The sequence below is a fragment of the Crocuta crocuta genome, unplaced genomic scaffold, assembly GCF_008692635.1.
Source record: "Crocuta crocuta isolate KB4526 unplaced genomic scaffold, BGI_CrCroc_1.0 scaffold417, whole genome shotgun sequence".
NCBI classification, from domain to species: Eukaryota; Metazoa; Chordata; class Mammalia; order Carnivora; family Hyaenidae; genus Crocuta; species Crocuta crocuta.
The window spans coordinates 817,642-830,791 of record NW_027536463.1 but is presented as its reverse complement, the minus strand read 5'-3'; the positions used below and the strand labels follow the sequence as shown (position 1 = coordinate 830,791).

General features: G+C 33.4%; 1 protein-coding gene across 2 annotated transcripts in view; it reads right to left on the bottom strand.

The window, feature by feature from the left end:
* Positions 1 to 866: 866 nt before the first annotated feature.
* The window catches only part of HGF (hepatocyte growth factor), a 72,772-nt gene continuing 60,488 nt past the window's right edge, over positions 867 to 13,150 (bottom strand). For both annotated transcript variants that reach the window (XM_077748515.1, XM_077748516.1), the window contains exons 14-18: positions 10,844 to 10,918; positions 9,827 to 9,970; positions 9,182 to 9,288; positions 8,913 to 9,058; positions 867 to 1,144 (exon numbers count right to left, since the gene is read on the bottom strand). In XM_077748515.1, coding sequence (XP_077604641.1) covers positions 968 to 1,144; positions 8,913 to 9,058; positions 9,182 to 9,288; positions 9,827 to 9,970; positions 10,844 to 10,918 — 649 coding nt within the window. In that variant the 3' untranslated portion in view covers positions 867 to 967. The remainder of the gene's footprint in view (positions 1,145 to 8,912; positions 9,059 to 9,181; positions 9,289 to 9,826; positions 9,971 to 10,843; positions 10,919 to 13,150) is intronic.

The window sequence follows — 13,150 nt, the reverse complement described above, 5'->3', positions numbered from 1 at the left end:
TCTAAGAATTAAAAAAATACTTTAGGAAAGTAGATCTAAAAATATCATTCATAAATAAGTGTCCCTAAATTTGAAGGAAAGAAATAATACTAATACACATATTACCCTCTTCCCCTTAAGAATTAGAAACTACACAATGACTAGGATGATAACTATATCTAAACACCTACATTAGGCATTCCTTTAACTTTGTGGGTCATGACCACACCATAAATGCCAACCAGTAGAGATTATCTGCAGATTTTTTCTAGAGAATGAGTTGGTAACTTCTGTCTTGCACCTTTCCTTAAAATTTCTACTAGTCTTTAGACATTTACAGTTTTCTCTTAAGGGCAAACTATAGGTGAGCACTCAAAATATTAAGAGGTTACATTAGATATACCACAATTTGAACTCTAGTGCACGCACATGTGTCCCCAGGTAGGATTATATGGGTACATTAATTCATAAAAAGTATGTGTACCAGTATTACAGGATACACAGTGAGGAGGAATGAATGAAATATAGTGTATTGCATATGCAAGGTAATGTAATTTAATATAGAGTTAGAGTTTAAGGACATGGATATAAATTGTCTTTGTGAGGTTAAAATAATGTTTAACTCATGGTGTATTCATTTATTAAGAAATTAATCTAGATAAGCAGCGTAGAGAGAGTAACTGAACTTTTCTGTTAAATCTTTTATCATCCAGCAATTATACCTTTGCAGTTTTTAATCCATTCAAGTATCTTCAGGAGATATGTTACTACACTTGCATGTACCTTAATTCACTTCAACATTTACAAAATAACACTGACAAACAAAACAACAGAAAACACTCATAAATATTAATGAGTATCTTAACAAACATGACACTCAAGTAGTTGTCTTAGGATTGTTTTCAGTGACATTTTAATTCCATGTTCTCCGAAATCTTCATGTAAAAGAGAATTGTACTGATGGAAGCTTCAGACACAGTTGCATCAGCTATGACTGTGGTATCTTATACGTTAATATAATTTTGTGTATCCATTTTGCATAATATGCCACTCGGACAAAAATGCCGGGACGATTTGGAATGGCACATCCACGACCAGGAACAATGACACCAAGAACCATTCTCATTTTATGTTGTTCACAAACAAGTGGGCCACCATAATCTCCCTAGGAAGAAACCATGCAACAATGACAACAACAAAAAAGTATTATTTTAAAAACAAAACTTAGTAATTCATTAATATTTTCTCTATAGATTTATATCTCAAATATACACATCTACACAAAAAGATTAAGTGCAGCTGACATATGAAGATGGAAATAGATGTTCTAGACCTTTGGTTGTCTTTCTACAGAATTACTCGCGTAAGACTGTGAGAAGTGCAAAAGTTCTCTATCGTTTTCTATCATGTGTAGTATTCATTTAAGAATGATTTGTCTGATACAAAATATTCACTCATCTTTTTATTTAAGTTTAGTTATTTATTTTAAGAGAGAGAGCAAGCGGGGGAGGGACAGAGATAGAGGAGGAGAGAGAGGGAGAATCCTAAGCAGGCTCTGCACTGACAGCACAGTAGATGAGAGGTGCTAACCACCTGAGCCCCCCCAGGTGTCCCTTTACTCGTCTTCTAACGTGGATTTTGTCTTTGTTGAATGAAGACTAATTAACATAAAGCCACTGATAGCTATTTAGAAGGTAGGCTTTATATTCACTCTTCTTCCGATGTTCAAAATATGTTCAACATAGAAAATTCAGAAAATGTAGAAAACTACAAGTACTTTTGTTCCTCACCCATAATCATACAGTTTTAATGCTTAAACTGCATTAAATTTTCTTTTATTTCTAAAACTTTTTGTTTTTCTTCCTTCAACCTTGTTCCCAGAATGATTTTAGTAAGTTAAATATAAATGACAATTGATAAAAATAATTCTGTTTACTATTTGGAAATTACTTTTCTTGGCCTAAGGAAAGAATATTTCTGTATTTCCTATTGGTGTTAGTAGTTAAATTTATATATTTTTTATATATTGCATACTCCCCTTTGTGGGAGATAGCCTATGATTTCATGGCCAGCCTTTCTTTTTTTTTCTTTTCTTTTCTTTTCTTTTCTTTTCTTTTCTTTTCTTTTCTTTTCTTTTCTTTCTTGTATGTGTCTGTATGCAAAAAGTTTATTATATTAAAGCATGGGTGGTTACCCTGTTTTATCATCAGATGCAGACAGATGATAGATGAAAGATGAATAGATGAATGGATTGATTGGTATTTATATTTTTATAAATGTGCATACATTTATATTTATTATTATATATAATCATGACAAATGTGTTGCATCATTTTCATCCACGATGTAGTCTCCTAAGATTGCAATGACTGGCTTTTGGCATCCTTATGTAAAAAAGTGTGTTTGGGACTATCTCAATATTCCCATTACAGTGATGTGTTGAGGTAAAACTAGACTACTGAAAAATTTAGTTCTGAAATGCAGGTGTAAAGAAGAGAGCTATCAGCATTGTATGATGGGAGAAAATCAAGGTAGGGGTGAAGCTGGTGATAAAACAGCAAGGGAAATAGGTTAGTCTAAGAGATTTCATATAAGCTATGCCACATTACTTAATAAATCTGACTTTTAAATAAATGCACCATTGATTACTGATACAAACTCTTCAAAGCAATTCACTTTGGGAGACTTTCACTAAATGTGGTTCCATTGCTATTATACAAATATTTGGGAGATTTTCTTCAAGTGTTTAGATTTTAGTGGCTTCAGGGATTATATTACCTTGTTTAAATATAAGTGATATTTTAAACAGTCTGGAGAATAAATACATTAAAAAATTTTTTAAATGCTTATTTATTTCTGAGAGAGAGAGAAAAAAACAGTGTGTGCAGGGGAGAGTCAGAGAGAGAGAGAGGGAGACACAGAATCTAAGCAGGCTCCAGGCTCTGTTCTAGCCATCAGCACAGAGCCAGACACGGGGCTCAAACCCACAAACTGTGATCATGACCTGAGCTGAAGTCGGACACTTAACCAACTGAGCCATCCAGGTGCCCTGAATAAATGCAGTTTTTGAAACATAGCAGAATCAATTTAAAATGGTCTGGTTGATATGGATAAAAAAATATATATGATAGTGTAATTAATAATTCAATACAATGCTAAAATTAGGAATCTAAGAATATATAGATGATAAATCAGATTATAGGCTGTTCTTTTTTAAACTTATGTTTTTTAATATTTTTTATTTATTTCTAGGAGAGAGAGACAGAGAGACAGCGTGAACAGGGGAGGGTCAGACAGAGAGGGAGTCACAGACTCCGAAACAGGCTCCAGGCTCTGAGCTGGCAGTCAGCACAGAGCCCGATGCGGGGCTCGAACCCACGAACCGCGAGATCATGACCTAAGCGAAAGTCGGACGCTTAACCGACTAAGCCACCCAGGCGCCCCTAGGCTGTTCTTGATATGCATTTGTCAAGCAGTTTTAGTAATAGCAATAGGGCTAGATAAGCGTATAGCTTCTTAAATGATCTTGAAGATTAGATTGAGCTCAAAATTTTGTTCTTAAAGGGTTCTTAGTATAAGTAGGTAGGTAAACAAATCAATCAATCAATCAATCAATCTTTCTACTATCAGGCTTTCAGTTATATTGACGGACACAGTAATACTGATTTACTGGAAAAAAAACAAATTTGAAAGTGTTTATGAACATATAATCTGTTTCTGACTATATCATTTAAAGGAGTTTTAAAAACTCTTCAACTTAGTAAATATTTTCAGGAATAGAATCTCAAAGCAATATGTACAACACATGTATGTCAATACATATTTATGCTGCATATTTAGAGTATTTTCCTACATATCAAAAGATTTTTCATTATTGATTGAACTTATTATTCCATGCCTTCCCGCTTATAGTATTCCAAAACTCCACAGTTCCTAGGCTTGGAACTATGTCTATTATACTCAAAATACATCTAAACACACCCATCGAAGGCCAAAGGGTGGCAGGGCACTGGGTGGCTTAGTAGGGTAAGCTCCTGACTCTTGGTTTTGGATCTGGTCTTGATCTCACAGTTTTGTGAGATATGTGTTCATGAACAGTGCTGCACTGCAGTGCAGCTTGTGCTTGGGGTTCTGTCTCCCTCTCTCTGTCCCTCTCCCACTATGCTGTCTTTGTCTCTCTCAAAATAAATAAATACAATTTAAAAATATTAAAAAATAAGACATAATGGATAAAAAAGCAAGACCCATGTATATGCTGTCTACAAGAGACTCATTTCAGACCTAAAGACATATGCAGATTGGAAATGAAGGGATGGAAAAGTGTTATCACTCAAATAGAAGTAAAAAGAAAAAAGCTGGTTTAGCAATATTTATATTGGACAAAATAGACTTTAAAACAAAGACTGTAACAAGAGATAAAGAAGGACACTACATAATGATAAAGGAAACAATCCAACAAGAAGATATACAAATGTAAATATTTATGCACCCAATATGAAAGCACCCAAATGCATAAGGCAACTAATAACAAACATAAAGGGAATAACTGATAGTAATACAATGAGAGTAGGGAACTTTCAGACCCCACCTATATCAATGCACAGATCATCCAGACAGAAGAATATCAACAATGAAAGAGTGGCTTTGAATGACACATTGTCCAGATGGATTGAACAGATACATTCAGAACATTCCATCTTAAAACAGAAGAATACACATTCTTTTCAGTTGCACATGCATTTTCTCCAAAATAGATTGCATGTCAGATAAGTGTCACCAAATTTGAAGAGCCTGAAGTTGTACCATACATCTTTCCAACCACAGTGCTGTGAAACTAGAAATAAACCACAAGAAAAAAACCTGGAAAGATCACAAATACATGTAATTTAAATGACATGCTACTAAACAATGAATAGATCAACCAAGAAATCAAAAAGAAATTAAAAAATATATGTGGACAAATAAAAATGAAAACACAACAATCCAAAATCTTTACAATGCAGCAAAACTGTTCTAAAAGTGAAGTTTATAACAGTACAGGCCTACCGCGAGAAACAAGAAAAATCTCAAATAAACCACCTACCCTTATACCTAAAAACAGAACTAGAAAAGGAATAACAAACAAAACCCAAACAGAGCAAAAGAAAGGAGATAATAAAGATTAGAGCGGATATAAACAAAACAGAAACTAAAACAAAACAAAAACAAACCAATAGAACAAATCAATGAAACCAGCATCTGGTTCTTTGAAAAGATCAACAAAAGTAATAAACCTTTAGTTAGACTCATAAAACTGAGAGAGAGAGAGAGAGAGAGAGAGAGAGAGAGAGAAAATAAAATCAGAAATTAAAGAGGAGAAATGACAATGGATGCTACAGAAATACAAAGGATTATAAGAGAATGTTATGAAAAATTAGATGCCAACAAATTGGACAACCTAGAAGAAATAGATAAATTCCTAGAAACATATAACCTCTCAAAACTGAATCAGGAAGAAATAGAAATTTGAACATAAAGGCTACCAGCAATGAAATTAAATCAGTAATAATAAAAAAAAACAAAACCTCCCTACAAACAAAAGTCCAGGACCAGACACTTTCGCAAGTGAATTCTACATACATATTTAAGGGAGAGTTAACACCTATTCTCAAACTATTCCAAAAAACTGGAAAAGGAAAAGAAACTTCCAAATTCATTCTATGAAGCCAGCATTATGCTGATATCAAAATCAGATAAAGACACTACAAAAAAAGAGAACTATAGGCCAATATCTCTGATGAAAATAGATGCAGAAATCCTCAACCAAATATTAGCCAACCAAATACAACAATTACTGATTTAAAAAACCATTTGTCATGACCAAGTCATCTTCACTCCTGGGATACAAGGGTGGGTCAATATTGTCAAATCAATCAATGTGATACATGACCTGAGCAAGAGAAAGGATAAAAACCATATGATCATTTCAATGGATGCAGAAAAAACATCTGACAAAGTACAACATCCATTCATGACAAAAATCCTCAACAAAGTAAGTTTGGAGGGAACACACCTCAACATAATAAAAGCCATCTATGAAAAACCCACAGCTAATATCATCCTCAATAGGGAGAAACTGAGAACTTTTCCTCTATGGCCAGGAATAAGACAGAGATGTCCACTCACACCCTGTTATTTAACATATTACTGGAAGTCCTAGCCACAGAAATCAGACAACAAAAAGAAATAAAATGTATCCAAATTGTCAAGGAAGAAGTCAAACTTTCACCGTTTGTAGATGACATGATATTCTATATAGAAAACCCTAAAGATGCCACCAAAAAACTACTAGAATTAATAAATGAATTTAGTATCACAAGATACAAAATCATTGTGTAGAAACCTGTTGCATTTCCATATACTAATAATGAAGTAGCAGCAAAAGAAATGGAGAAACCAATCCCATTTACAATTGCACCAAAAATAATAAAATACCAGGGAATAAACTTAACCAAGGTGGTCAAAGGCCTTTTCTCTGTAAACTATAACATTGATGAAAGAAATTGTCGATGACACAAGGAAATATAAAGATATTCCATGTTCATTGATAGAAGAACAAATATTGTTAAAATGCCCATACTTACAGAGAAATATACAGATTTAATGCAGTCCCTATCAGAATACCAACAGCATTTTTCACAGAACTAGAAAAAACAACCCTAAAATTTGTATAGAACCACAAAAGACCCTGAATAGCCAATGTAATCTTGAAAAAGAACAGAACTCGAGGTATCACAATTCTAGATTTCAAGATATACTACAAAGCTGTTGTAATCAAAATAGTATACTACTGACATAAAACAGACACATGTATCAATGGAACAGAATAGAGATCCCAGAAATAAACCCAAAATTATATGGTCAATTAATCTTCAACACAGGAAGAAAGAAGGTGCAATAGGAACAGTCTCTTCAACAGATGGTATTGGGAATACTGGATAGCTACATGCAAAATAACAAAACTGGACCACTTTCTTTCACCATACACAAAAAGAAATCCAAAATGGATTAAAGACAAAAACATGAGACCTGAAACCATAAAAATCCTAGAAGAGAGCACAGGAAGTAGTTTCTCTAAAATCACTCATAGCAACATTTTTCTAGATATGTATCCTGCGGCAAGGGAAACTAAAGCAAAAATAAATTACTGGGATTACATCAATCCCCAAAATAAAAAGCTTCTGCATAGCAAAGGACGCAGTTAACTAAACTAACAAGCTACCTCATGAATGGGAGAAGATATTTTCAGATGACATATCGGATGAAGTTAGTATCCAAAATATATAAAGAATCTATACAATGTCAACACCCAAACCTGAATAATCCAATTGAAAAATGGGCATAAGACATGAACAGACATTTCTCCAAAATATACAGGGGTCAACAGATATACGGAAAGATGTTCAATATCACTCATCATCAGGGAAATGCAAATCAGAACTACAATGAGATATCACCTCATAACTGCCAGAATAGCTAATATCAGAAACACTAGAAATAACAAGTGTTGGCCAGAATGTGGAAAAACAAGGAACCCTCTTGCACTGTTGGTAGGAATGCAAATTGGTGCAGCCACTGTGGAAGACAGTATAGAGGTTCCTTAAAAAATTAAATACTGAGTATTTATCCAAGAAATATGAAAACATTAACTCGAAAAGGTATGTGCAACTCTGTTTATTGCAGCATTATTTATAATAACCAAATTATGGAAGCAATGTAAGGGCCCATAAATAGATGAATGGATAAAGATGTGATATACATATACACACACACATGCACCCAAACACACAGGAATATTACTCGTAAAAAAGAATGAGATCTTGGCCATTTGGAGCAACGTGAATGAATCTAGAGAGTATAATGCTAAGTGAAGTAAGTCAGTAAAGAAAGACAAATACCATATGATTTCACTCATGTGGAATTTAAGAAACAAAGAAAAAAGAGACAGACCAAAAACAAACAAACAAACACCAGAATGTTAACTACAGAGAACACACTGTGCTTACCAGAGGGGAGGTGGGTGGGGGAGATGAGCACTGAGTAATGTATAGAGTTATTGAATCCCTATATCGTACACCCAAAACTAATATAACACTGCATGTTAACTGCGCTGGAATTAAAATTTTTAATAAAAATGTAAAAATATATTCTCAGTTTCAGAAATAATTTTAAAAGCACAAAATGTGCATAAAATAAGTTTAAAACTTTAAAAAGTAAAAAAACAAAATGCCTGTAAAATAATGGTTTCACAGCTTGTCTGTATAAAATAGGGGTTGGAACACTGCCAAGTTGAAGGAACAGTTGCCTAACAAATGAAAATGTCCAAGCTCTTAAAGTCACAAACTTTGACCATTTGGTTTTTTAAAATAGAATTGTTTAAATACACACAAACACACACACACTCACATGCACATGCCCTGTATTAACCAAAGACACATTTAAAAATTTAAAACCAGGCCTGTAACTGCTAACAAAATTACTAAGAGAGTTCATTTAGGGAGAATTTGGGAAGATCAGATAACTTTAGAAAAAACATTAGAAAAATGCAAAGTATTGTATCAAACTGCATATTGAATACTTTTCGTCTGAACAGCTATCCATTGGAGTTCTGGCTGTATTTTTTCATTGTTTTTGTCTTTGTTTTGAGAGACAAATGTCATCTTAGCTTGCTGATAATGAAACATGGATTCTCTTGCTGTTTAGTTAAAGTAAGTGCACAAGGAAAATGAAAGATTACCTTTCCCAGATTCTGTCTCTTAGAACAATTTGGTATACAGGGATATTTATTTGAGAAAAATGGACCAAAATACCAAACAGACAAAAAAGAAACAAAACATAAACATGAGAGACTATGACATTACATACTTCTTAAAAAAGAAAAAAAACCTTTTTACCTCACATGGTCCTGACACAATATTTTCGGCTCCTGCACATATTTCAGACTCATTCAGAGTCACCTTCCCTTGATGGTATTGGCTGCATTTCTCATTCCCCATAATATAGAGATGTGCTACTCGTAACAGACCATCAGGAGTGATTGCTAGAATGATGTAAAAAATGCACAGTTCATGAGCACAGGGTAAGGTGAGAAAAAGAGGAAACAAATAGAATTGTTTTAAGTTGAAAAAGTATGATATTGCCTTATCTTTTAAAAATAGCTTACATCCAGTATAACCCCAGCCGTAAACACTGCAAGTGGTTTTTTCTGGAATGGTGCATCCATAATTAGGTAAATCGATTGTGCTAACAAAATCATCCAGGACAGCAGGCCTGAAAATAGAAAATATAACGATGAATACTCTTGACTGAATCAACACAAAATTAACAGTTGAAATTTGGTGTTAATTTTTAATATGAGATTAAGAGAGAATAAGCAGTCTTGTTTCTTAAAAAAGAAGGGGCTGGATGTCTAATCTAACAGAGGTAGTAGAGATGGGAGTAGGTAGCAGAGAAATGAGTTATTTACTTGCTAATATTATTTGCTAAGTGGTCACTGTATTTTTAAAATATTATTTTACCTATTAAAGTTATCAAATGACTACTCACTAAACTTTGGTTTTAGAGCAGGTTAGTCAGACTTGGTCAAACCTCATTTATTAATTTTTGAGAATTCTGAAGATGTCTCTCTTTGTTTCTTTGTACAGACACACACCTATATATGACACGTGACATATACTTTTATATGACATAAGCTTATATATTTTATATTAAATTCACATAAAAGAGAGAGAATCGCCACATAGCTGAAGAAAAGGCTTCAATAATTCCAGTGTGGGTTACAAATACAAAACCTTCTCAAGCAACTAACCTAGCAAGCTTCAGTAACACCAGATCTGATCCTTCAGGCCCGTATACCAGCTGGGAAACGTTTAGTACTTGCTTGCGTCTCTCATCTCTTCCATGGATATCATGAATCCCGAGCCAAGCTTCGTAATCTTTCAAGTCTTTGTTGCTAAGTAAAAAATTAAATGTAAAATACATTTTTAAATTGTAGTATTATTCACACATATTATCATTTTAGCTTATAAATAGGGCGGATACATAACCTAAATTTAAAATTTGAATCAAAGTATAATAAAGAGCAACATATTTATTATGAGAGATTCTGAATGTTGCCAGCACACATAAGGAGAAAGAGCCTTCAAATTGCTCAAATTCTAAATGTCTATTTAAGAAAAAAAAAAAATAAAACCTTTTCATTATGCTTGCTTAAGGGTCACACGTGAACAATTCTAAGGTGAAGCACATTACATGAATTATAATTTTCTGCAGATTTTCCTTCTTAGCTTTGTGTATGTTTGGTTTATTAATGGGGATTGAAATTTTGTACCAACAAAATCAAAATGTCTTCGATGAAAAGCAGAAGGTAAGCTTACAAATGCTGCCTCCTTAACTTTTCCTTAGGCTAATTCTCATTAGAAAATATTCCCAGAATGATTGTGAGGCTGGATCTACATAAGAAGGGAGAAGTGATAATTGAGAGAAATTTGCTGATAATTCAGAAAAAAATTTCTATTTGGAAATAAAGAGTGCAAGTAGGAGGTGAGGGGGAAAGATTATTTACATAATTCTAGCAAAATTCCCTCCCAAATGAGAGTCATACCAGTTGTAGAAAAAAGTGAACAGAAGTAGTGCCCAGCACATAAATATCAATTAAGTCAAAGTAAGTTTTGCAAGCTAAATCTAAAAAAAGAAAGTACATAATTTTTTCACCCCTTGTTGGCAAATCTGCTAAATGAATACACATTCTAAGCCTGAAAGCTAAATGGAAACCCTACATATTTTTAAATGCTCAAAACAAATATTGGTTTCAGAAACACTTTACCGAGAAGGGAAACATTGTCTTGCGGTAAGAATCCAACTTTCCTTTATCAATGATCCTCCACAGATATGTTTATTTCTATGAGAAAGAGGAAAGAGAAACAAGTAACATCTGTGCAGAAAGGGTGCCTGCCAATTAATGCAAAACTTATGGCTCTATTTGTTAAAAATAAATGCATTTGAGAGGAAAATATAGAAATTAACTCAGAATAAAATGAGTAATTCTTTTACTGAAAGGATGATATTTGATGATTGTAGCATTAGCATTTTTTCATAATGTAATTACAAATATGAAATCATCTTTATTTTTGAATAAGGAGCCCTACCATTACACACCAAGATCCATATCCAACACACATATTCATGTGCGTGTGTATTTATCCTTGTGAGAGCAAGTATGTACTACAAATATAGAATATTTAGCTTGAATAAACCTCACAAAAGAATCACAAAAACAATTAGACCTATTTAAATGCAGTATCTGATTATAAAAATGCAACTTTGGGTTTTTACTTAAACCCTAAAAACTATCTGATCATAGCAATATATTGGTGTACATTATTTCCCTTCTTTCATTACCATTATTTATTTTTGATATGTTAACTTTGAATACAGCGGAGTTTGAGTAAATTTGCTGAGGGTAAAGCAAGCAATGTAAAATTTCACTTATAAAATTAAAACAGTTTATAAGACAACTCATCTAGGAAATTATTAAATATTTGTAGGGAAAAAATACTAGCACATTTATTTGATGATATTCTAAATCTGTAAATGCATTATATTTTGGCAGAGAAATGGGAAAAAAAGCACAACTTTTCCCAATTTACATTTCCAAAGAGTACAGATGTTCAATGCTTCAGAGGGTAATAGAAGAAGGTTCCCAGACTAAGACCATAATTATTTATGGCCTGCACCACAGAGGAGGATAAGAGTATATATCGAGTTTTAATTTCTATTCCTCCCATATGTGTTTTGGAAGAATAACTAAACAGCTGCTTTTTACTGTGGACTTGGATTTAAAAGAAAAAAAATATGTTTTGCTAAAAATTTATAGTACTCTGATCTGATGAAAGAGTTTCACCTGCTCCTCTAAGGATGGAGACTTTCAAAGGAGTATTCTTATCCATCCTCCCATGGTCAGTAATAAATTTAGAAGTATATGCCTCATTTTTTTTCCTAGAGTTGTGAGATTTGTAAAGAATTACCAAGTAATCCACATATGTGGAATCTTAGAACAAATTTATCATAAAGAAAATGAAACACTCCCCCCAAAATTGACAGTCCTCGTTAAACTGTTTATATTTCATAGTCAGCTCTAATTCTGGAAAGTTTCACAAGTCTGTTTCAGTACTACACACCTAGGACAGCTACACTACAATTATCGACATAAATATTTGTCAAATTTGATGGGTTACTTCTTGCAAGAAGGGCATATTGAAAGGAAGCTTTAGACCATCTTCTACCAGTATCAAAAGTCTGATTTATATTTCTATCAAATTTATAAAATCCATGCTTGCCAAGAACTTGCTTATTCATAAAAGAACTTCATTTTTAAGTTGTCTTTTTTCTACTTTAATATCCCTATGATTTAACTGTAGAAAAAGAGGTATTTTCTACCTCTAACTAGGAAGTTAGATGTAAAGGAATATAGGGTCTTCAAAGAGAGGAGATATTTGAGTTGGTATTTGGAGAATGAGAAGGATTTTCCAGGCATAAAATACAGTGGGAAAAACAACCTAAAGTCTTGGAGGAAGAAACATGGGGTGTCTTGAAAACAAGGGAAAATGGGGCTAGAATTCAGGTATATTTTGGGATAAGCTATAAGATGAGGTTCCAACAGAGAAAAATGCAAAGGTACCATAACATTCTGATTACCATACTGTATAATATATGTAATATATAGGGAGTTGTAAGATCAGATTTTAATTTTTTTTTATTTCTGAAAGAGAGAGAGAGAGCGTGAGCAGGGGAGGGTCAGAGAGAGAGGGAGTCACAGAATCTGAAGCAGGTTCCAGGCTCTAAGCTAGTCAGCACAGAGCCCAACGTGGGGCTCGAACCCACAAACCGTGAGATCATGACCTGAATCAAAGTCAGATGCTTAACCGACTGAGCCACCCAGGCGCCCCATATCAGATTTTAGTTAACTTCTATTTTCAATATTTAATTCTTCCAACAGAATTAGTAATCTTAATTTTATATAAGTATATTGTCCAAAATGATTTTACTGAGAACGTACCATGATTCTTAAGAACATTGAGAAATAGACATGTCAAGAATTTTTCATCCATGCTGAATAGTATAATAGAAAGGC